The sequence below is a fragment of the Symsagittifera roscoffensis genome, chromosome 7, assembly GCF_963678635.1.
Source record: "Symsagittifera roscoffensis chromosome 7, txSymRosc1.1, whole genome shotgun sequence".
Lineage (NCBI taxonomy): Eukaryota > Metazoa > Xenacoelomorpha > Acoela > Convolutidae > Symsagittifera > Symsagittifera roscoffensis.
In genome coordinates this window covers 37,457,757-37,481,258 of record NC_087068.1, presented here as the reverse complement: position 1 = coordinate 37,481,258, position 23,502 = coordinate 37,457,757, and the positions used below count along the sequence as shown (strand labels likewise).

General features: G+C 37.8%; 2 protein-coding genes across 3 annotated transcripts in view; both read right to left on the bottom strand.

Moving 5' to 3' along the window:
• LOC134850960 (uncharacterized) overlaps positions 1-17,920 on the bottom strand; it is a 35,891-nt gene extending 17,971 nt beyond the window's left edge. For both annotated transcript variants that reach the window (XM_063866793.1, XM_063866794.1), the window contains exons 1-5: positions 17,587-17,920; positions 12,992-13,231; positions 11,886-12,015; positions 10,144-10,385; positions 9,344-9,489 (exon numbers count right to left, since the gene is read on the bottom strand). In XM_063866793.1, coding sequence (XP_063722863.1) covers positions 9,344-9,489; positions 10,144-10,385; positions 11,886-12,015; positions 12,992-13,231; positions 17,587-17,746 — 918 coding nt within the window. In that variant the 5' untranslated portion in view covers positions 17,747-17,920. The remainder of the gene's footprint in view (positions 1-9,343; positions 9,490-10,143; positions 10,386-11,885; positions 12,016-12,991; positions 13,232-17,586) is intronic.
• The window catches only part of LOC134850964 (ataxin-3-like), a 197,501-nt gene that overhangs the window by 27,799 nt on the left and 146,200 nt on the right, over positions 1-23,502 (bottom strand). The gene's annotated exons all lie outside the window — the stretch shown is intronic.

The following is a 23,502-nucleotide window of genomic DNA, read 5'->3' as shown; positions in this document are numbered from 1 at the left end:
AAAAAGCACCAACGCCCGTTCCTTTGTTTCAACACAGAGGCAAAGCTGCAAATACATGAGATTACGACAAAAACAGCTAAAATGAAAAAAAAATGGTAAGAAGTCAGCTTTAAATAATAAACGGATTCGAATCTCCAACATTGAGATTAGAAGTCTCACGTCCTCGCATCTGCCCATTGGGCCCTTACAAGTTTACTAACAATGGCCACCAATAAAGCAGAGAACAGATGCTATGAAGTTTCCAATGGTATAGATCGCGATTAAAGCAAAACTGCCACCAAATTAGCACTTCTATTAGCGATTTCGGAAAAAAAAGGAGATTCAAACTATTCACTACACTCACTAGATTGCTTGTGAAAATAAGTCCAATTAGCACAGTTTGAATTATTTTGTCTCGACACAATAATTTTTTCCAATCTTTTCTGAAGTTCCAATCACAACGAAATCGACTTGGATATGATACCTGACTCGACCCTATCTAATTACCTGATGTTCGTCAAAAAAAATCTAATTTATTTCCCGCTGAATTGATCCCAATGAAAAAGTGAAGTAATGAGAAGCTACAGAAAAATCGCACTACTTTTTGTTCGCTTGAACAGCCAGGTATTCTTCATATCTAATTCATTAGCTAAACTGGCCTGGAGAGATGGGAGCACGAAGAAGAGGAAAAGAGAGATAAAAATAGATGACGTCAGACGGCGGAGGAAGTAGCAATACAATCAATAACAGTATGATTGGTACTAGCAATTGTATAATTGTATATGGTATCAAACGTCTGCTTAAATTTACTGCCATGGTGATTACTCTTATTGCAGAAGGACCGAATGGCAGAACACTTTGAACCAATCAAAGGCCTTTTTAGACTGTCTAAAAGTCTGACTGAAATTTTCGTTTTCTGTTGATTTTTGGATAGTGAAATCTGATTGCTCAAAACAACTCAATTATTCAGTCTTTCGGCAAAAAGAGATTGCCCAATGGCTCATTCTTATTCACTCGCTCTTTGAAGTTGAGCTATCGATTCCTTTATCGATCTAAGTCAGATGAACAAATTAGCAGACGGGTATCAGAGTCGATATTGAGATGTGAAACACGAACCCATCATTCATTGGGAAGGATAGATTGAATAACATTCAATTAGCTGAGTGCTTGCTTTCATCGTTGCATTTCAGCTTTCGAAGAAAATATTTCACATTGTGGTGCGTCGTTGTTTAGTCTTAAACATGACGTCATCAGTGTGCTAGCTATTTCGTGCTAAACTCCATTATCGGTCAAGGTCGTTACCGACCTGCCAATCCACTTGAACCTTAACAGCATGCGCTCTATTCACTCTCTGTCAACTTATGAAAGATTTAAGTTGTATTTACTTCTATTGTCATGACATTATTTAAATACTAATCTATCTATATTATCTATATGATAACATAACAAGGAGAATTAATTCTTGTTTTAAAACTGTCTTTCGACGTTTCACATGGCGCAGCCAGCAGTTTCGACCTCCGAGGATCGAACTGACCTGTTGGGCGTATCCGTATTTTGGCATAAACCAACTGCGGACCCACCACATAGCTGGGACTCGTGGATAGGTCAATTCAACTTGGCAATTACTCTAAGAGAGAGATGCGATCCACGAGAGTTATTAAAACCGCCGGGTGTCGTACACGACGATCCTGCTCCAAAGCCAGAAGTTGTAGGGGCGGATGAAGATGCTGCAGCAATCGCAAGTCGTATTGCACGTAATGACGCAGCAGTCCGGAAAGTCACAGAAATGAATGAAGAGCGCCGGGCGAAAGGTCCCCGAGTTGCACCAGGAGTGTATTATTTCGAGGTTGAACAACGTGTTAAATCTCGCTTATTTTTCTCGCTCGGCTCAGAAGGGAGGAAAAGATTCCTCCAAAGTTATCCTCATGCAGATCTGAGTGAATTAACGTTTCGGGAATTCCATGAATTCTGTGTTCTCCTATTCAAAAAGGAGAAAAATTTCATCATTGAACGTATGCAAATCTACAACGCGGTACATTCAGACCGAGAAAGTTTGGAAGCATTCTATTTACGATTGACGGGACAAGCCGCCCTGTGTGGATGGACAATTGATCAAGAAAAGGAAGTCGTCAGAGATATCTTCATTGCCAAAATGAGATATAAGGATATTCAGAGAGAATTATGCATTCATCCAGGTGCCACTCCGGAGGATTCTCTGAAATCAGCTTTACCGCAAGAAAAGGGAGCACAGACGGCAACCGACTTGCAAAGGCAACTCGGGAGTTCGTCGTCGTCGGGCAATTATTCCCAGGCAGGTGCTACTATGGGTCAGAATTCCCGGATAAAACAGGAACCCACCTTCTCTGTCCAGGGTAAGAAACTTTCAGACAGGATTAATCGGGCCCAGAATGGTAAGAAGAAGGAGATCAACGAGAAATCGAAGTCATGTTATTTCTGTGGTAACAGATTCTCACCAAACCACAAGCAGAGTTGTCCAGCCAGAAATGTTACTTGCAGGAATTGTAACAAAAAGGGTCACTTTGCCAAATGCTGTAATTCTAAGAAGGTAGCGAACGTGGAAGCTGAGTCAGATGAGACAGTGGAAGAAACATGTAATTTCATCACGTCCGATAGTGAGTCGGAATTCACTGTTTTATCTGTAGCAGCTGTGAAACCAAGTCTCCCAATTAAATCAGTGAAAAAGTTGGAGGTGGTAAATGCAGCCGCGGGCAAGTTACGTTCCATCCAGATTACACTACGTTGTGGTAAGACGTTTTTCAAGGCAACAGTGGATACTGGGAGTCCAGCCTCCTTCGTGAATAAAAAGACAGCAGACTATTTTATAAAAACGGTTCCTTCAGCCAAGTTCTTCACGGTTCAAGAAAGTCCAATTGATACAGTTTACGTTGACTATAATCGGAAGAAAATTGAATTGATGGGTACGTTGATTGTGGATGTATCATCTTTGGGATGGCATATCAAGTCTGCAAAATTCCTCATATCAGAAAATCGAACACGTTGTTTACTGGGTTTGGATTTGCAACCACAATTGGGAGTAAGAACAACGCAAGTCAGGCCAGATCGTCCTTTGGTGGGAGAAGTTTCCCAATCAAACCCGAATTTAACATCGGATTCATGGAAATCTCACTTTCACCAGAAGTTCCATCGGGTGTTCAATAGAATTGGCAAAGCTAAAAACCACAAAGTATTCTCTACGTTCAAGTCTCCACTCGTCCCAATTCAAGAAAAGGGAAGGAGAGTGCCGGTACATATTCAAGATAAAGTTGGTCAGGAAATTCAAAAACTCATTCATGAAGGGCACGTGGTTAAATTGAATAAATGTACCAGTGAATATTTCATCTCTCCGATAGTAATTACGGCGAAGAAAGATGGTTCTGTGAAATTAGCTATGGATGCTAAACCTATGAATGAACAAATTCATAAGAATCATTACCAAATGCCAAATTTGTTAGAACTATTGGACTCAGCCGCCCAGATAATTACGTCGGATATTTCAGGAGATGTTTGGTTTACGTCCTTAGATTTAAAATATGCCTTCAGCCAGATTCCGCTCAGTGAGGAAATTAGCCGACATTGCAATTTTAATATCGTCTGCGGAGAACAAACTGGTACGTATCGGTTCAAGACGGGGTTTTATGGTCTTACGGACATGCCAAAGGAATTCCAAAAAGCGATGGACAATACTCTCCAGGGTCTGTCAGGAGTATTTTGTTTCCTTGATGATATTCTGATTGTTTCGAAGGGCTCAGTCGAGGATCATAATATTCTTGTAGACAAGGTGATAAGTCGTCTGGATAAAGAAGGTTTTGCTATGAAACTTTCGAAATGCGAGTTTTCCTTAAATCAATTATCTTGGTTAGGATACGATATTGATTCAGAAGGATACAGACCGAAACGTTCTAAGATAGAGGCAGTACTCGCTCTGGAACCACCAAGGACACTCAAACAACTCCGTTCATTCATGGGCATACTCAACCATCTACAACGGTTTTTACCGAATCTTCAGGTCCATTCCGACCAATTACGCCCGTCACTGACGGCAGGTAATAAAAGCAAATTTGAGTGGGGGGAATGTCAGCAAATGGCGTTTCGCAACATCTTGCAGCTGATCGCGAACATAACAAAAATGTATCACTATGACCAAAGTCGGAACTCGCGGGTGAAATGTGACGCTAGTCATAGTGGTCTGGGTGCAGCATTAGAACAGGAGATAGAGGAGGATGTTTGGGTGCCAATTGCTTTTGCATCACGTTTTCTAAACGATCAGGAGAAGAAATATAGTACCAATGAATTAGAACTCCTAGCAATTGTATGGTCGTGTGAGCATTTCCGAACATATTTGTTAGGGAATCATTTCGTGATTCTAACTGATCATAAAGCAATCATATCTGCATTAAAGACGAACCGTGGAAACAAAACGTATCAGTCACGTTTAACTAGATGGGCTGATAGGTTATTACCTTTCGACTTCGATATTTTCCATATCTCCGGCTGTAAGCTAGGAATCGTGGATTACTTATCTCGTTTCCCAACATTTGAAGCTCCACGACCGAGTAGTTTTGACGAACAATATGTTGTCAAATGCATTAGTCGATTCTTTGATGCATGTGAATTCTTGGACGGTTGGGCCAAGCATCATACTTCATCTGAGGAGTTATCCAATAACGTGGAGATAAGTCAGGATTTTGTCGTACCAGATCAAATTAACCTAGTTGAGTTATTGGGAAATTGTCAATCTCGGATCAATTGTCCCGATATCAATAGTTCACTTGTTGCAACGAACAAGTTTGGAAATATACCGGTAGAGGGCGTCTTATTTCAAGACATTCAATCTACATCGGAAAGTTTCTATCCGCTAGAGGGCGACAAAATGTTCGCCATTAGTCAAAATAACTTCTCTAATCCATCGATTTCTTCTCCGCTAGAGGGCGTCCAAAGTGTTGGCTCATATTCTAGCCAATCAGCGTCAAGTATTAACATGCCGAATTTTGCCACTTTCTCAGCATGGATCACAATTTATCTGCCATTTCTAATTTCATTGTGGATTATTACTTTGGCAGTGAGCGGTTGTCATCTGTTGGCATTAATAATCAATTTTTTTGTCTTGATTTCAACATATCGGATTGGTTGGAGTGAAATTATTTTGAGTGTTTTTCACTTTCAGACTGCAATGAATCCCAACACAAGTACCAACAACACAAACGACAGTTTCGAGCAGTTGTTAAATCAGTATCTGCCGGTCACTCAACATTGGTTCTCCTCAGATAGAGCCAGGCCGCGGTTTCGCGCGGGGACTGTTCGACCCAGAAGATCTACAACAGTTCAACGAGGAGTAGAACTAAGGAGTCAATACGCCCGTATTCTAGCGAATTTCAGATCCAAACGGGGCAGGATACCAAAACAACAATCTCAGTCAGTCAACAGTCTCGAGATCTTAAAGTCACCAGTGGTCGCTGCGGACCAGAAATCGTTAACTGGACTGGTGGGAATTCTGGACTCAGATGTATTATCGGAGCTCACGGATGAAGATGCCAGTTTAAGCCTCATGAAACGAGCAATTATCAACCGGGATTACGAAGGATTTTGCCGTATCGACTCCTATATTAAATCATTTTGGCATTGTGCAGCGGTAGTTGATGGCTGTGTTGTGGTGGATAATAGGATCGCTATTCCCATGTGTCTACGCAAACCTTTGTTATCTCGACTCCATAGATCGCATGCGGGTCAGTTAGCAATGGTTGACGCAGCACAATACATCTGGTGGCCCCGAATGCATCGGGACATTATACAACTGTGCAAAGATTGTCCTCAGTGCACAAAGTTTGGTAAGAATTAGAAAGCGAACGTATCATTTAATTCATCCAAGCCGTTACCTCTTTTATCGGGTCCTAATGAAGAGCTGCAACTTGATTACGCAGGCCCTCTACTTGACTCATTTGGTAATAGTATTTATATCTTGGTCGCAATCGACCGTTATTCAAAATATCCGTCGGCTATGATTACGCGTTCCACGGGAGGACGGAAGATCATTAAGTTTCTCAAGTCATACATTCAACAGCACAGTATCCCCAGATCCATTAAAACAGACCAGTACTCCGGTTTTAAAAATAAATTAGTGCAAAATTTTTGTCTAGAGAAAAATATTGTACAATATTTTTGTCCGGTGGGGGACCATCGTGGCTGTGGTTTAGTCGAACGGTCGATACAAACAATTAAGCGTCGTTTGGGCGCCTCTCGGTTAAGTTCGGATTTCTCTAATGTTCAGGATACCCTTAGGAATATTATTGAAGATATCCGGGTTACAAAAAATTCAGTTACCGGGGTCTCCCCGTTTGAACTTCATTTTGGTCGTCCTCCGAATACGGAGCTATCTATAGCGGCTGATCGGTTAACGTCGGAAATTCATTTAGACAACCAACGTTTGGAACGGGACTTGCTCACACCAGAGCAGCGACGGGAGCAGTGCGATAGTCGCCCCAGAATCAAAGTCGTCAAGAAAGGACAATCAAGCCCGACGGTGTCTCCACATTTTGGTGGAACCACAGATTCAGTAGCGGATACACCCCACTACCGTGCACTGGAGAGCTTGGCACAATCCGCAAACCAGTGGTTGTCATTTAAAAAGTCTCTAACACATCAGGAGGGGGTCAAAGCCCTGAAGACCCTGACGGAGAGAAATCAAATCCTCGCAGCCACTCTTCGTTCGAACTTGTCTGCTGGTACCCTCAGATTCCGGAACCAAATGCCAACGGAACAAATTCGCCTTCGTTGCCAAAACGTAATTTGGACTATTTAGTATTGAACGAACCAAATAAGGTCGAAATTTTTCGGAAATTTCTAAATAGGAAGTCTGGCAGAGAACTTTTCAAACCTTATAAGGGCAAAATCGTGCGGATCACTGATTCCACATATATTTCTGATAAAGGGAAAGTTATTATAAATCAACCCCTCTAAGTTTTTCAGGAAAACAATTAACTCCTGTGAAGAAAGGGAAGAAACGCCCAAACGTGCCATCTTCAACATCATCATCGGAAGACAATAGGCCTCTCAAACGATCGGGTTCCAGGCAACGTATTTCAGCGAAAACAGTGTACGTGCCTGCTCATTCGAAATTCCCCTCTATGCCAGTTTCACATACTCCACCCCGCAGTCAAATGGTGGCGTCAAAATTAAGGGAAGATGCAACTTCGGAGGCTCCGGGTATACAGAACATCCCGTATCCACAGCATTCTACTCCGGTGGTAGACTTGACAGTCTCTTCCTCTACGTCGGGTAATCCAGGAACAGAGGCTCCTATTAGCGTCAAACCAAGGTGTATTAACGTCAAACCGAAATCTACAGTTATTGTCTCTTCCTCTAAGTCTGGCAATTCAGGAGCGGAAATTCCTATTAGCATCAAGTCAAAGGCGCCAATTCCAATAATGACCCCAGTAGGCTCAGATCTTATTCCCATTTCTTCAGACGAAGAATCGTCAATCTCGAAGTCACAAGTAGGAACTTCATCAAAATTGGTGGCATCGGGCTCTAACACCCAAGATAGTCACGGCATACTTTCGGAACAGGGTGGGAATATGTCTTCTTCGTCAAATTCGTCACGATCTTCTTCTCGACGCAAAAAGCAAACTACATTCTACGGTAGCCCTATTAGACACTCAGTTAATGTCATTCAGTCTCAGTCAACAACTACGCCTCCGTCAACTCCTGCCTCTCCGGATAAGAAAGTCCGTTTTGTCATGTCCGGTTCTGATCGTACTAATCAAGCAAGCCAGTCTCGGGCTGATATACCCGAGGATTCCCCAAAACATAGGAAATTTATTCGTTTCCCCAAAACGAGTACTTCCGACTTTCCTTCGCGTCGATCAGATAGATAAAACTTTTGTATTTATCGAATTCGGCATTTGGTCCAGAACTTATACAAACTGTTGTACCCTGTATTTGTTAAAACTTTAAACTTTATACCAAATTTCTATTTGTAAAACTTCATGTCGGTCAGATAAATGAAACTTTTGCATTTATCTAATTCAGCATTTGGTCCAGAAATCATACAAACTATCGTACCTTGTCTAATTAAAACTTTCGCATTTATCAATTCAGCATTTGGTCCAGAAATTATACAAATTTTTGTATCTTGTTCTCGCCATAATCTTTAAATTCATATCAAACCTTCATCTATGATAGTCATTTTCCATAAATCTCTTTGCCTACCTTCACGGTTTCATATGTAAAAGCGCATTTATTAATTTTGTACTTAAGAGTAAAGAAATTCAAACACGGTTTGAATCCTTTTCCCGAGAGGGGGAAATGTGGTGCGTCGTTGTTTAGTCTTAAACATGACGTCATCAGTGTGCTAGCTATTTCGTGCTAAACTCCATTATCGGTCAAGGTCGTTACCGACCTGCCAATCCACTTGAACCTTAACAGCATGCGCTCTATTCACTCTCTGTCAACTTATGAAAGATTTAAGTTGTATTTACTTCTATTGTCATGACATTATTTAAATACTAATCTATCTATATTATCTATATGATAACATAACAAGGAGAATTAATTCTTGTTTTAAAACTGTCTTTCGACGTTTCACACACATGTAAATGTGCAATCACACCATAATGCGTATGTGAAATCTGATTAATACGCAACATAAGACTGGCTAAAATAAACCCCTGATTGAAATTGAAGATTTCTTTATCTATGTGGCGTCTGCCTCTGCTTATTAAAAAAGAAGCATTCCTTCCGCAATTATTCCAGATCAATATGACTTTTTCATTGACTTCAGTAACTCATGGCGGATAGACCGAATGGCAGAAAACTTTGAACCAATCAAAAGCCTTTTTAGACTGTCGAAAAGTATACACTTCAAGACGAAGCAGCAAGTTTATATTTTCATGACTGAAAAGTGATTGTATTTCATAGGGTCCAAAAAAAATTGATTCCCAGTTCTTAAAAATTTGGAAAACTTCATTTTTCTTGTAAAAACGCCAAACTTTCTCTAGAAAAGCTGTCTTTCTTCCTATGAAAAAAGATCTACGGTAATAAAATTCAATGAAACTTTTCCGCGTTTTTGCAAAATTTTAGGGTCTTCTTTTTGTGCCTAGTTGTCAGGGAACAGTTTTAGGGCTCGAATTCCCAAGTAGATGCAACGCAAATACGAGAAATATTTGCAAGATATTTTCGGGAGCATACTTCTGTAAAAAAAACACCAAAAAAACAAAATAAGCCTGGAATATCTTATTATTTTGATACCGTTTTGTAACAATTCGCTTTACACAATGAATATTTTAGTTCAGAGCCAAAAACATTCTGTAAGCCAAAGTTAGATCTTAAGGTGTAAACAATGACTCACGTCTTGGTCCACTGATCTGAAAGAGAGTGTTGAAGAATTGTCGTCGTCCAATTCACTGTCTAGTCCGTTGTCATGGTAGGAAGTAGACCTCAACCCTAATTGCGCCAATGTTTCCTCAATCGGGTCTTCCTCTATTATGGCGCCATCTGAACAGTTCATTTAAACTTCGCTTGGAGCAGTTATTTTACTGGATTCAAGTATTGCAATCTTTTCAACTTATACGTTTTTAACTAAAAATTAACACAAGTATTTTACTCTTTTTCAACCGCCAAATCGTAGGCCCACTACGCTTTGGTTCACACCACTTCACGAAGTCAAAAAGAACTATGGTAGCTTTTTTCAAGCGACTTCATGCACCTCGTAGAACGCTCGGACGGAATCGAGAGTAGTTTTGTCAAATAAAAGCCCTTTCGCTGTGATTTGGATTCAAACAGGAAATAGCAGAAATAGCTATCTCAGTGTCTGAATTATTTTGTTTTCAGACGTATTTTTAGCGGTCATATGGATAATCACTCCCATTTAAATCATTCCCGTTTTTTTACGCTTCAAGCGTACCCAAGCTAATATTGCCTTATTTTTAGAAATGCCCAGAAAATCAACGGCGTTTCAGTTTTTTTATTGTTCTATTCATGACTTCATTGGTCTGAACACTGCAGCTTGCACAGCAAATGGCTATTATATTATCATTTATTACTGCGCAAATTTCCCGAAGGATTTAATACCAAGTCCCTCGCTTCTTAAAGTGCGGCTGTTATGAAGAGGACAGCACAAAAGTAGTAATGGTAAAAGTTAAAACTAGCCTTGAATTGAATCTCGACTCCTATCTAGTTCGTTCTTCTGGTGCAATTCACTCGCCAAGTCCAGCAGTTTCTGCAATTTCGAAATAAGTTCTTTGCTGTTCACAGGTGTCGATCCTAACTGTGGTCTATTGACCCCGGCTGAACCGCTCTCGCCTCTGTGGTTGACATCGTCGGACCCTAGAGTACCACTGGGTGCAAGTTTGTTCAGGTTGGAGAATCCTGTTGAGGGTGCATGTTGTTTCCTGTAACATAAACGAGGAAACCATTAAGATGATCTTAATATAAATCTAAAAATTGATTTCGATATTTTCACTGCGAATAAAAACATAGCCAAGTGAGAGTTGGAAAAAAGTAATGAACGTAAAGAAATAGAAAAAAAACTGACTTGTTTTTTTAAAATTCAACTTGCGAATTTTAAAGAAAAAGTATATGCCTTAAAGCTCTTTGAATTTCAGGAACATAGCCAACAGACAGTTGGGAAAGTCAATGAACGCAAGTAAACAGAAAAAACAAACTGACTGTTTTTTTTAAAAAAAAAACTCAATTTTCGATTTTTTGAGAAAAAAAGATGGCCTTGGAATTTCTGGAACAATTAATTTTCTATAATTTTTTAAATTATTTTAACTCAATTTTTTGAGAAAAAAAAGAATTGCCTTGCAATTTCTGGAACAATTAATTTTCTAGAATTTTTTAAATGATTTTAACTACCTTAATTATTTCGCTAGGTTATATGATAACCAAATTACATTTTTGAAATTAACAGTCAACCACGTTTTTCGTGACCTTTAGATTTTTCTTTTGGATAGTGGAGTTGGCCTTGCTTCTATTAAAGGAAGTAAAATGAACTTGGAAAAATCAAACATAGCCAACTGACAGTTGGAAAAGAGTAATGAACGCAAGGAAACTGAAAAAAAAAAACACTTGATTTGTTCAAAAAAACTTCAACTTTGAATTTCGAAAAATAGATGGCCTTAAAACTCTCTGTAGATTTGTAGAACAATTCATGATGGACACTTTTTAACTCAATTTGAGAAAACGGGATCAATAGTTAAAACTTTTATTTCGCTGGGAAATCTGATAATCAATTTTCAATTCCGAAATTAGTAGTTGATCACATTTTTCGTGACCTTGACACTTTTGATGTTCGATAGTGGGGTTTGCCTTCCTTTTAACAATGGAAATGCACTGAACTTGAAAAGAAATCATAAGTCAAACCACGAAAAATCAAAATTGCGCGTGAATAAATTTTAAGACTTTTCCTGTGCAAAAAAAATAGCCAAGACCTATACAAGAGTACTAATTACGTCCATAACTCGAAAAAAATCCGAATAAAAGTGGTGAATTTATGAGCATCAACTTCAGCCGCCATAACTATTTTGGTTTTATCATAAACGCGGTAAAAATACGGTCTCAAATAATGATATCCGTAATATACTCATGATTTTGACTCATTAAGACTAATTTGGCTAATTTAAACTCTGAAAATACAGTGGTTTCTTTGAACCTTTATATTATCGTTGCCGTAAACAGCTGAGCTATTTTGCACTAAATTTAATCGCACTTATGAAACCGTGAGCCCAGACTGAGCATTGGATATCGTAATCAATTGCAGCGGATATTTCGAATGATGCCTAATAAAGGCACTGAAATCATCTAAAGTCTACGAATTGAAAAGTACGGTCAATTTTACTCTTTTCCCCTCTAAATGAATAATTAATCTGCGCATGCTTGAGTTTGTTTACCTGTTAGCATATTGGAAGAGTGCCGACTCCAAATCGGCTTGGAAAGTGGTCAAAACTTCACTGTAATGACTCATGTTCAGCTCCCCAAGAAGTTGCACTGAGTCTTCCACCGCCGTCCGATTAGAACGAGCTGAACAAACCACAATTTCACAACAATTGCATCTTATCAGTCAGTTTGTGTAATACCAACAAGCCTAAGGGCCAGAAAGCCGACACATTAACATTTCACGTTAAAAAATAAGTCAAAGATCACTAGGATAACATTGCATTGAAAGCCATTTATTTCAATTCATAACATTACAATCAGTTAGCGTGACAATAATTTCTTTCGCTACTTTCAGCAAGCTCGGCTAGCGAGCATGAAGGCTTTCAAAACCTTTCAAATTATAATTTCTGTGGTTATGACTCAAACTTTTTATATGAATTGAATATAATGGCTTCCACTCACAAAGACAACAGGCCAAAAGAAACAAGTTTATTGCATATAGCATAACTGATTTTTGTTCCGACTTTCGATACGAAAGTAACGGAATATTTGTGCTCGGGGTGGGTTTTTTTTTCTTCATACAAATTTCGACTTTTTAACTAGCCATTTTTGACGGAATTTTTTAAATCATTCGAAAGGTATTGTTGTCCTGAGCTCAAATTTGAAAAGATATTTCACCTGTGATCATTTTTCGTAAAGTTATGGGGGTTTAAAGATTGCCATTTTGGCCAATTTGGGACAATTAACGCGCGATATATTTCGCGCTATTAACGCGTAAGCGGAGAGTTAATCCGTCTTAGAAATCGTTCCAAATTGGTTAAAAGAAGCTTATTCGCCATAATTGGTTTGTTACAAGGAGCAAAATCTATCCTTTTGTACTTTGTATGGCGTGTGGGGGGATGATTTTTATAAAAAAACTTCAAATTTAAGAAAAAAAAAATTTTTTTTTCATTTTATTTTTTCTTACATTTAATTTTTTAATGTTATTACTGCTCCATAAACCTTAAAAGGCAGTCGGAACATTCAGGGCTTCGCCCTGATACGAGCAGTCTTGTTAATTCTTTGCTCTTGAACCAAAAGCCGCCAAAAAACAGGATATGGAACATAGCAAAAGTATTACCGGATGACACGGACATCCTATCGATGCTGCTCGCTCTCGATATCCTGCTTCTCTCCCTCCTAGCTCGGTGATGTTGGTGTCTCTCCTCGTTACTCACAAGCCTTCTACCTCCCGATGCGACCGAAGAAGTGGAGGGACGTCGGGGATCCACGTGGCCAACTGGTCTCCTCCCTCCGGCAGTCGGAGCTGCTGATTTTGACCTGGACTGAAGTGCAAGTGAACGTCGTCTGCGGTACAAATCTGCAGTAAAGCAAAACCAAATTTTGGGATAAATCACTTTTTAAGATAAATTGTCCGCATGGCTGTATTGAAATAAGTTTTATTTTGAAGTCATAGTTACAGTTACGAAAAAATACAACTTTCAGTTTTCAAACAAGAAATCAACGAATACTTTATTCACGTTTTTGTCGTTTTCTCTGCAACTAATTAAGACACAGTTGAAATTCCTTCAAATGACAAGTAAAACTGTTTAGAACGATCTGGAGGAGTCGATAACTTCAAAATCTTGATTTGAAGTTGTTATTCGGTCGCTCGACCATAATTTGTTGGAGATGGTTTCTTTTGCGGTTCAAGTTTCCTCATAAACAGCACAATATCAAAAAAAAGAAAGAATATATTTATTTATCCTGTTAAAAAATGAATTATGCAAAAATCCAGAAATGCTAATTTATGCAAAATATAAATTACTGTTTATACAAGTAAAACTGTTTAGAACGATCTGGAGGAATCGATAACTTCAAAATATTGATTTGAAGTTGTTATTCGGTCGCTCGACCATAATTTGTTGGAGATGGTTTCTTTTGCGGTTCAAGTTTCCTCATAAACAGCACAATATCAAAAAAAAAGAAAGAATATATTTATTTATCCTGTTAAAAAATGAATTATGCAAAAATCCAGAAATGCTAATTTATGCAAAATATAAATTACTGTTTATACAAGTAAAACTGTTTAGAACGATCTGGAGGAATCGATAACTTCAAAATATTGATTTGAAGTTGTTATTCGGTCGCTCGACCATAATTTGTTGGAGATGGTTTCTTTTGCGGTTCAAGTTTCCTCATAAACAGCACAATATCAAAAAAAAGAAAGAATATATTTATTTATCCTGTTAAAAATGAATTATGCAAAAACCCAGAAATGCTAATTTATGCAAAATATAAAAACTCCTTATGAAAAGAACAAAAATGCCCACTAGCCGTTTATCTTAATTGTTAGCACAAAAAAATATATATATGAGAAAAGAAATTTATTTCTAATCAGGTCATTCTAATCAGGTATTTCCATTCATCAATCTGCACTTTGCCATATCAGGACTTGTCTATTTATATCAGGATAATGCTTTTGAGCAAGGCTGTGTTTTTGAAAGAAAAAACCCGCTCCGCTTCAGATTGCATCAAGACAGACACTTAATTAACAACCAAAAAAGGTATCACATGGGTTAAAATACCTACAATAAAAGCATAAAAATATGCTCAAGGTAGAACAAAACTTTATACCCAGAGGTGAAGCGGAGCTTCGCATCACTTGCGATACAATGCAGGTGCAACATTAAAAGCTAGCCAATAGAAAATGAGGCGGAAATAACAAAATCGAAAAAAAAATGAAAAGTCGAAAAACACAACCACCAGTAATACACAAGCTTTCAGTATATACCGAGCGGGCACTAAGTCGACAACAAGTGAGTAGAAGCCTATTGAACTGAAAACAAAACAAAAGCAATAAGAATTTGTTGTCATGAAAAAATTGAGCAAGTAACTTTTGAAACTTTGAAAATTTGCAACAGAAACTACCCGAAAACCAACGAAAATATGCAAGGGGTATTAATTTTACATATTACAGAGGTAAACCAAAAACACTTGCTTCTACGATGGAAATTCCTGACAGCACAAGAAAATCCCTCGTTGTGAAATCTAAGCTGACACAGTTCCAGAAATTTCTTTTCAAATTCACAAATAAAGAAAAAAGGCCTGACTGGGACTTGAAACCCGTATTTTAGGGTACAAAGGCATCCACGTTAACTCTAGGCCAAAAGCGAAAAGTTCTCAAAATTGCTAAAATCCACTAATAAAAAATTTCACAAACTCTTACAAATGTGTAAAAAAAAGTTGTTGACGGAAAAAAAGTCTAGTTACGGATTACAAGACACTTGCTCTCGCAAGTGTAACAAGGTTCCAAAAAGAAACAATGACAATGTTTTTTTTGTATGGCATGTTGAGTTTTATGGGAAAAACAGAAGTTAGAGATGAAGTTGAATGCATTTAGTTAAGAGATCGAATATAAAATTACAAAAGATCAAAGTAGCTCGTGTCGGTTACCATTCCATTTAGGTTAAAAAATGGTTGATTACAGGTTCATAATTTCGCTTGTATAAAAAGACTTAATTTTCCGGATTAAGTATGAACGACCGACAAAGTAATACAGCCATAAACTAGCGATCAGTATTGAATGTTGATTCTAAAATATAGTTAAAGTATTCTGGCGTAACAATTCTGATATGAAAATGTTGAGTTTTTGATAAAAGACTACAAGGTCGACCTAATTTAGACCCGAATTTGGAAAAGTGAAAGCTTGTTGATCAAAGTGAATTAATTACGACCCACATTGCCTGGGTCATAAATAATTCAACCATTTTTCTTTTACCTAAATGGAAATCATCAACCATTTTTTCACCTAAATGAAATGGTAACCGACACGAGCTACTTTGATCTTTTGTAATTTTATATTCGATCTCTTAACTAAGTGCATTCAACTTCATCTCTAACTTCTGTTTTTCCATAAAACTCAACATGCAATACAAAAAAAAACATTGTCATTGTTTCTTTTCGGAACTTTGTTACACTTGCGAGAGCAAGTGTCTCCTAATCCGTAACTAAACTTTTTTCCCGTAAACAACTTTTTGTTACATATTTGTAAGAGTTTGTGAAACTTTTTATTAGTGGATTTTAGCAATTTCGAGAACTTTTCGCTATTGGCCTAGAGTTAACGTGGATGCCTTTGTACCCTAAGATACGGGTTTCAAGTTCCAGTCAGGCCTTTTTTATATATATTTATTCCGGGCAATCATTTGGAAAATTTATCTTTGGTAACCACACATTGTAAACTATCCGATTCCTCAAACTTTGCAATCATTTAGGAGTAATGCCTCTTATCTAATGTAACCCTAACTTGGTAAAACAGTGAAATGCGGAAAAAAAGCCTTGGAAACAATCTTTTGCATTGTACCAGAATCGAGCAAGAGATTAGGGGCCTCACATTTTTGAATCAAAAAACCAGAAACCTTTTTTGGGCCTTTTGTACTATCGCAATTGGAAAGCGTAGTTTTCTTTTCCTTTTCGCTAATGAATTTGAATGTAAATTCAAAAATGATAAATCTTCTAACTTCTTCCCCCCCAAAAAACAATCGACCTAGATAAGTGTATTCAGTTCGTTCATTGATATTTTTTTTTAAAATTCTGGTCCTTGGTCGATGACAAGACACTCGTTCTCGCTAATTTAACAATCAAAATACAGCCAACATGATGTTGGAAAACAGTCAATGAACGCAAATAAACAGAAAAAACACTGAATTTTGACTTTTTTTTTGAAAATTTTCAATTTTCAAAATTCAAAAAAATAGACTATTTTAAAGCCGCTTGAATTTCAAGAACACTTTATGATTGACACTATTTTGCTAAAATTAATTGAATTTCAAAAAAAACTGGATTCAAAGGTAATTTTTTTTCATTCCGCCGCGACCTATATAAGAGTCTGAATTATGTGTTCATCGACTCATAATAATCCCGTGATATTAAAACAGACGTTTAATATCACCGCAGTCTATGCCAACGTACAAAAATACCAACATAACATTACATTAGTCGGAACCCTATGTATCACAGGGACTGGTGATCCAAAACAGCTTGTTTTTACTGATACATGTTCGCTAATCATCGGCGCACAAATACTCTAAAATAATAAACTAGATTTTGTCACCGAGCCTCGCAACGTTTTCAAATCTCTCGCTTGTTTTTTGAAACTATATAAAATAGAATTTTTCAAACCATTTTTGAACCATATAAAATTAAACTCCTTAGCGTACCAACAAAAATCAAACTTCTCATGCTGTTCAGCAAGGTATGCTTGTCTAGTCAAAAGGCGTCTCTGATAAAAAAAACTTTATACCCCCCCCCATTTATTTAGGGGGATAAAGTTTACTTGGTTATTTGCGCTTTGATAAACTGATCAAAACAATATTTATTTCCTCGGTTGAAACTTTTTGTCCTGTGACTGTAGTTACACAGCTTGGAAAATTAGAGACATTTACAAACGTGATTCAAGAGACTAACAAACGGTAGTATTGTCCAGGTTATTTGCTTATCAACCATTTTTGTGCATTCGATACTTTATGGCAGTTTTTTATTTCATTCATTTACCAATTAGAAACAGAGTAAAATGCTGATTTACAGGACAAAAAAACGGTGATTGACCTAAATGGTACTACTCTCAATGTCATAGGAATATTATATCGTTTGATTGAACAATCTTCTGCATCATAAATTCTACAGATATTGTATGATTGCACGCTCTGTATAAGCAGATTACATGACGTAACTCACAAAACAGGAGTGCAGTGGCCAGTCCAGAGGCTGACAGAATCAAGAAGAGCCAGTGCTTCTTCTGCAACTTCGGAACTCTCTCTGGGGCCATTCTTATCGACCTCAAAATGGCGCCCATTCGAAATGTCGAGAAGGCAGGAGTCGAAGACGATGACGGCATTTTTGATTTCACGCAGGAATTGCTCCAATCTATCGACTCTTGCGGATGTTGTCTGTGACCCTTCTTCGGAGAAGGGTGAGCAGACGGGATGGGTATTTGGTTCTCTGTTCTCTCAAGTCATTTTCAGCTATTTACGATTTGTATTTTTGTATGATTCCAATAGTTGCATGGGTTAATTCTGAAAATGAACAAGTTTTGATACTACAGTGCGACTAAGATTCTCAGAAAACCAGTATAAGAAATAAATCTAAGTTCCTAACAAGGGCGAGGCGGATTTTCGCATCACGCGCGGTACAAAAAAATTAGCCGACCAACTGTCGATGAAATGACAGTGAAAAGTTAATATCTTCTATATCATCTAATTTTCAGTCAAAACTGGAGGCCTTTAAGTCACGCAACGACAACAAAACTTGTAGTAATTTATCTGCAATTTAAAACAAAAATATTTTGCATCAATTTTGTGAAAAACTAGAAGCTTTGAGATACCAAACTTCTCAGCAAAAACCATAAACACGTCATATCTCGGAAACTAAAAAAAAAACTGAGAACTATAGGGTTGGGATTTTTGAAACGTTTAAAAAAATCAATTGAAAAAACCGTTTTGTCCCGGAAACCATTTGAGCATCAGCCTTTGGAGGCAAAATTTGCAGCCCCGAGAGTACTTCGAGAGTATCTGACTATTAAGTTGAGATATTCGAACTTTGTTTTCTGAAAATTATTGAAATAATCGTAAAACACGCCATATCTGGGAGACTAAAAAGATTTCAGCAGTCATATCTGGATGCACAGTTCGCAACGCCTGAGAGTACCCTGTCAGCGCCTCGAAGAGTTGAGAAATCCGACTTTAGTCAAGTTTTTTATCTAAGTTCTAGAAAACATATCTAAACAACATACGGAAAAAAAAACAAACGTTATTTTTGAAAAAAAAACTTCATATCTTGAAAACAAGAAGGATTTTAGCACTAGAAGTTTCAGACAAAGTTTGCAATTTCTGAGACTAACCTAGAAGCATCCAGCTATAGGGTTGTGAATTTCGAGAGTTGAAAAAAAAATTTAAATCAATTTTTCGAAAAAATCTCAAAAAACGACATATCTCGGAAACTAAAAGCATTTGAGCAGTCACATTGAGAGACAAGATTTGCAACCCATGAGAGTACTTTGACATCATTCATCTATAGGGCTGGGATTTCAAATTTTGAGAACTTTCTAAATCTAAGTTTACCGAAGATATTTGAATAACCATAAAAACGTCATATCTCGGAAAGCATTCATATTTGGAGGCAAGATTTGCAACGCCTGAGAATATCCTGACAGCTCCCCACTAAAGGGTTGATTTGTATAACTTTGTGGAGTTCTTTGAAAAACATTTCAAAAGTCATAAATAATCTGCGTACCTCGTAAACTAGCTAATTGATTTTTTTTCTCGAAACATGGGGAGGAAGACCTGAGACATGCATTTGGGTACTCATATTTGAAGGACAAACTAGTAACGCCTGGAGAACTCTAATAGCATTCATCTAGTGGGTTAATTGTTTCAAACTTGGTGAAATAATCACTGAAATGAAACTTGCTTCAAACTTGGGATATAGCTTAAACGCGAAAACTTATTTTTGTTAAACATGCAAAAATAAAACGCTCAAAAAGTTTAAAAATGGTTAAAAAAGTGAAGCCAGCTTTCAATATATAATAGATAGATTTTATCGAAACCAAAGTGAAATGCTGTCAAACTAAAGAGTAAAACATATCTGTCAGATATTTTGCTGCAGAAGCAAGATCTAGTTTAGGTTGACTGAAGATTTATAACCTTAAGCAAGCAAACCAAGCCGAATAATTGGTTTCACGTTTGAATTCCAGTACAAAATTTTCACCGCCCTGGTTACGAAATGTCTAATTTTGGAGAAAAAAAACTTCTCGAAGTGAATGTTTTTTTAGTTAAGACTCACGGCCACATGATGCGTTAAAATTATCGATTTGATGGTCATCAATTACACTGAATTAGCTACACGAAACCTAATCAGAATAAACAAAATCATATTTCAAGGTTATAAGCTTCAGAATTTTGATTGAAATAAACAAAAAAAGTCAAATATATTAGTAAGAACTTATTCGAAACCACCCAAGAATGAATGATGAATCCAGTTGCGGTGCGGGGCTTCAATTAACATGCGATAAATTGCAAATGCGCCATGGAAAGGTAGCCGATAGATGAGAAAAAAGTTGCCAAATCGGAAAACTAACTTACAAAAAAATCAAGGAAAACTAAATCTGCCAAAATTTCCCCAAACACTAAACTCGATTTGACTCCAGTAATTTCATTTTGAAGAAAATATACCAATTAAGATAAATTCTAGCTAAGAGGTGCAAGGAAGCAAAAAATACGTAGCCGATAAAACTTTGGCGGACATCCGTTAAGCAAAAAAAATGATCATGAAAATTTGAGCATTACCACATTTTTAGCATTATAACATTTTGGAGACATTGAGTCCCCATCGAAGAACACACACGCACAAGAAACTTTTTACATCTTTCCAAAAAAAACCGATATAATAAGACCTGAAAGCGTTTAATTTGAATTAACATTCTCAGCGATTAAATCACTGATAAATTTCTAAAACCGAAATTTATATGTACAACAAAAACTTAGAAAACAAATTTTGAACTGATTGGGTATCGAAATTCAAACAAGCTCGAACTATGTCTGTAGTTTGACCATATAACACAGCTGACGAAAGCGCTGATAACATGATTAATTGATTTTGATAAATAAAAAGTAAAATTAAAAAAGTAAACAAGGATAGCCGGTTACTGTGCAAGTAGCACAGAATGTTCCACCACAGTCTTAAAAAAATACATGAAGTTTATTCAAATTGCTGTCATTTTTTTTCTGCATGTTGTGATAAAAAGATTTAAAGGAAAAAATAGGACTTGGGCATATTGCAGAGTCATAGTAAAATAGGTTAATTGTAAAACAGTTTTTCAAGAAAAATTACTAGAAAAACGGAAAAAAAATGTTTTGAAAAAAATTTCAAAAATTGCAGAAATGTTTTCAACTTTGAAGTTTTTAATTCCCAAAATTGCGCTAAAAACTCCCAAAAACTACCTTTATTTGCGTAGAACAAAGTTTTGACGGCTTAAATTAAGCTTAAATATGCTATTATAAGCCTACACAGTCACCTTAGTAGCTCGAAATTAGACCAAAAATTAAAAATTTCAAATCGGTTTTTCTCAACACTGAAAAAATTTTCAAAATTTTTTAAATTCGCTCGAATTACGACTGGAAGGACTTTAATATGATATATCACTGAACCCCGTCCGATCAATATTTGTGGTACCTGATTTTGCGTGAAAAAAAAGCAAAAAATCTAACACACACCCGAATACCAAGTTCCTCCCCATTTTCAATGGTCGGAACAACAAGAAGTAAACGAGTTCGCTGCACAAAACTACATAACAGCAAACGCAAATAAAGAACATCTAATGTTTAGGGTCACTAGGAATATCATAAATGTATATATGAGGAAAAAAAGGACCTAACACAGTCACTTTCAGCAAGAATTACACCATGTATTCCGTAAAAATCAATTATATCTAGCATATTTTTATGGTCGTGATTATCAAAGGCTTTTTTAGGTCTAACAAGAAACTAGAGCGCAATGTTTTTTTATCAGAACTGAATATTACGTTTTCGTTTAACTCCGCTAACGCGACAATATTCCTTTGTCATTATCTCACAATTTCAAATAGTTTGACAAAAATGTGCTCAGTAAAATATTGGACAGTAGTTTCATTTACTTTTAAAGTGGAATCACCTCGCCGTATTTAAGCTGAATAGGAAAAGTTCAAGATTTCGAAGACCGATTGACTAAACTTGTCTAATAGCGCGCAATTAAACAAAATGCCGTAATGAAGAAATTAATGAAAAAACTCGTTTGGCCAAAATGCATGCAGAGGTTATGTATCAAAAAGATTTAGAGCCAAGGAAGAACTCCAAAACTTCAAACTTGTATACCTATTAACGGAAAAAACTGTTCAAAACGGAAAAATCAAGTTCCCGATTACAAGACACTTATTCTCGCAAGTGCAACAAGACTCTTGCTCTCGCAAGTGTTAAAACACTAAGAAATCAGAAACTTTCGCAACTTGAGTTGTCCTCGCCAATGTGTCCGTTGAAATCACCACCAACCAGCGGGTTATCGGTCGTCAGCAACTCACGTTCAAGGGCATCGTAGAAATGATCTTTCATATCTTCTGCTAATTGGCTCTGTGGGCAATACGCAGATATCAAATTGTAGGGACGATCTTCCAAAAGAACCGTAACTGAGATGATGCGGTCGTTGACACGGTTGACCTCCACCACACGGTTCACTAAGTGTTCAGCGAAAGCAAAGCCAACTCCATTTTCTGCTTTCTTTCCGCCAGACCAGAAGAACTTGTAACCGTTTCCAGTCATTCTTGTTCCTGCTCCCCTCCACCGAGTTTCTGGAAGGCAGGCAGCATCAACTTTCCGCTCACCAAGTTCTCTTGCTACCTCACCACTCCTTCCAGTCATGGAAACAACGTTCCACGTAGCAACCCGAAACTTGTTTCCTGGCGTGTCAGGCTCTGCAGCCGTCATTTGTCTCAGGGAGTTTCGGGGTGTCAGTGCATTCTTTATGACGTAGGCCGGCACCGACAACGCCCGCGCAGCACTTCGGGGTGTACTGCCCCCTATATTTGGCGTATTCATGATTCAGTAGGTTGAAGCGGAGTTTCACGGCTGGATGCCCTTCCTATCGCCAACCCTCCTCCTTTACCCGGGCTTGGGACCGGCAAGAAACATTACTGCATGCAATGCTTTCAGGCGGAGTTCCCGATTACAAGACACTTATTCTCGCTGGGAAATCAGAAACTTAAGTTCCAGTTTCTTCGAAACTAGAAGTCAGCCACGTCTTTCATGGTCTTTACGCTTTTGCTGCTCGGTAATCGAGTTTCATCATCGTTGCCGTCTTATCCCGTTCAAACGGGGACCTCAAGGAAATAAGCTTCTTGGATTGGACTACTATCTTCTCTACGCACGACATGCCCAAACCATCGCAATTTAGATTTTTCAACACAGTCAATAACGGTCTTCTGAATACCAAGTCGGCTCAAAATCGAGTCCGATGGAATGCGATCTAATAAGGTTACTCCACACATCATTCTGGCCATGCGCCTTTCCGTTGAAAGTAACCTGCGTTTGTGTTCTAATTTGAGTGTCCAAGTTTCACAGGAGTACGTCATCACTGGTCGAACACAAGCACAATAAATAATACCTCTTTGTTCCATGGACAATCCCCGTTTCCCGAGTAAAACGCCACCATGGTTATGAAACGCAAACCATGCCTTCTTGATACGCTCGTTTATAGCAATTTCACAGTCTCCAGTAGCATGCAACGTGTGTCCCAAGTAACAAAACTGACTAACACTCTCTAACTCGTCGAAACTGTTACGCGGTGCAGGATCACTTGCAGCTGGGTTTTGGCATGTAGAACTCGTGTGGAGATAGACTTCCTCTAATAGCGGTACAGCGTCCATGTACCCATTTTCTGCAAAGAGTGCACATAATCGAGTTTCTGCCAACTCTAGTTCCACAAACGCCGCAAGGATCGACAGCGGCAATACGGGTGACACTAGGGAGGTCTCCCATTCCCTTGGTTTTGCCCACATTAACACGAAGCCCTTTGGACTCCAATGCTGACTTCCACTTTCTGTACTTCCTCATGACTTTTTCGGGTGTC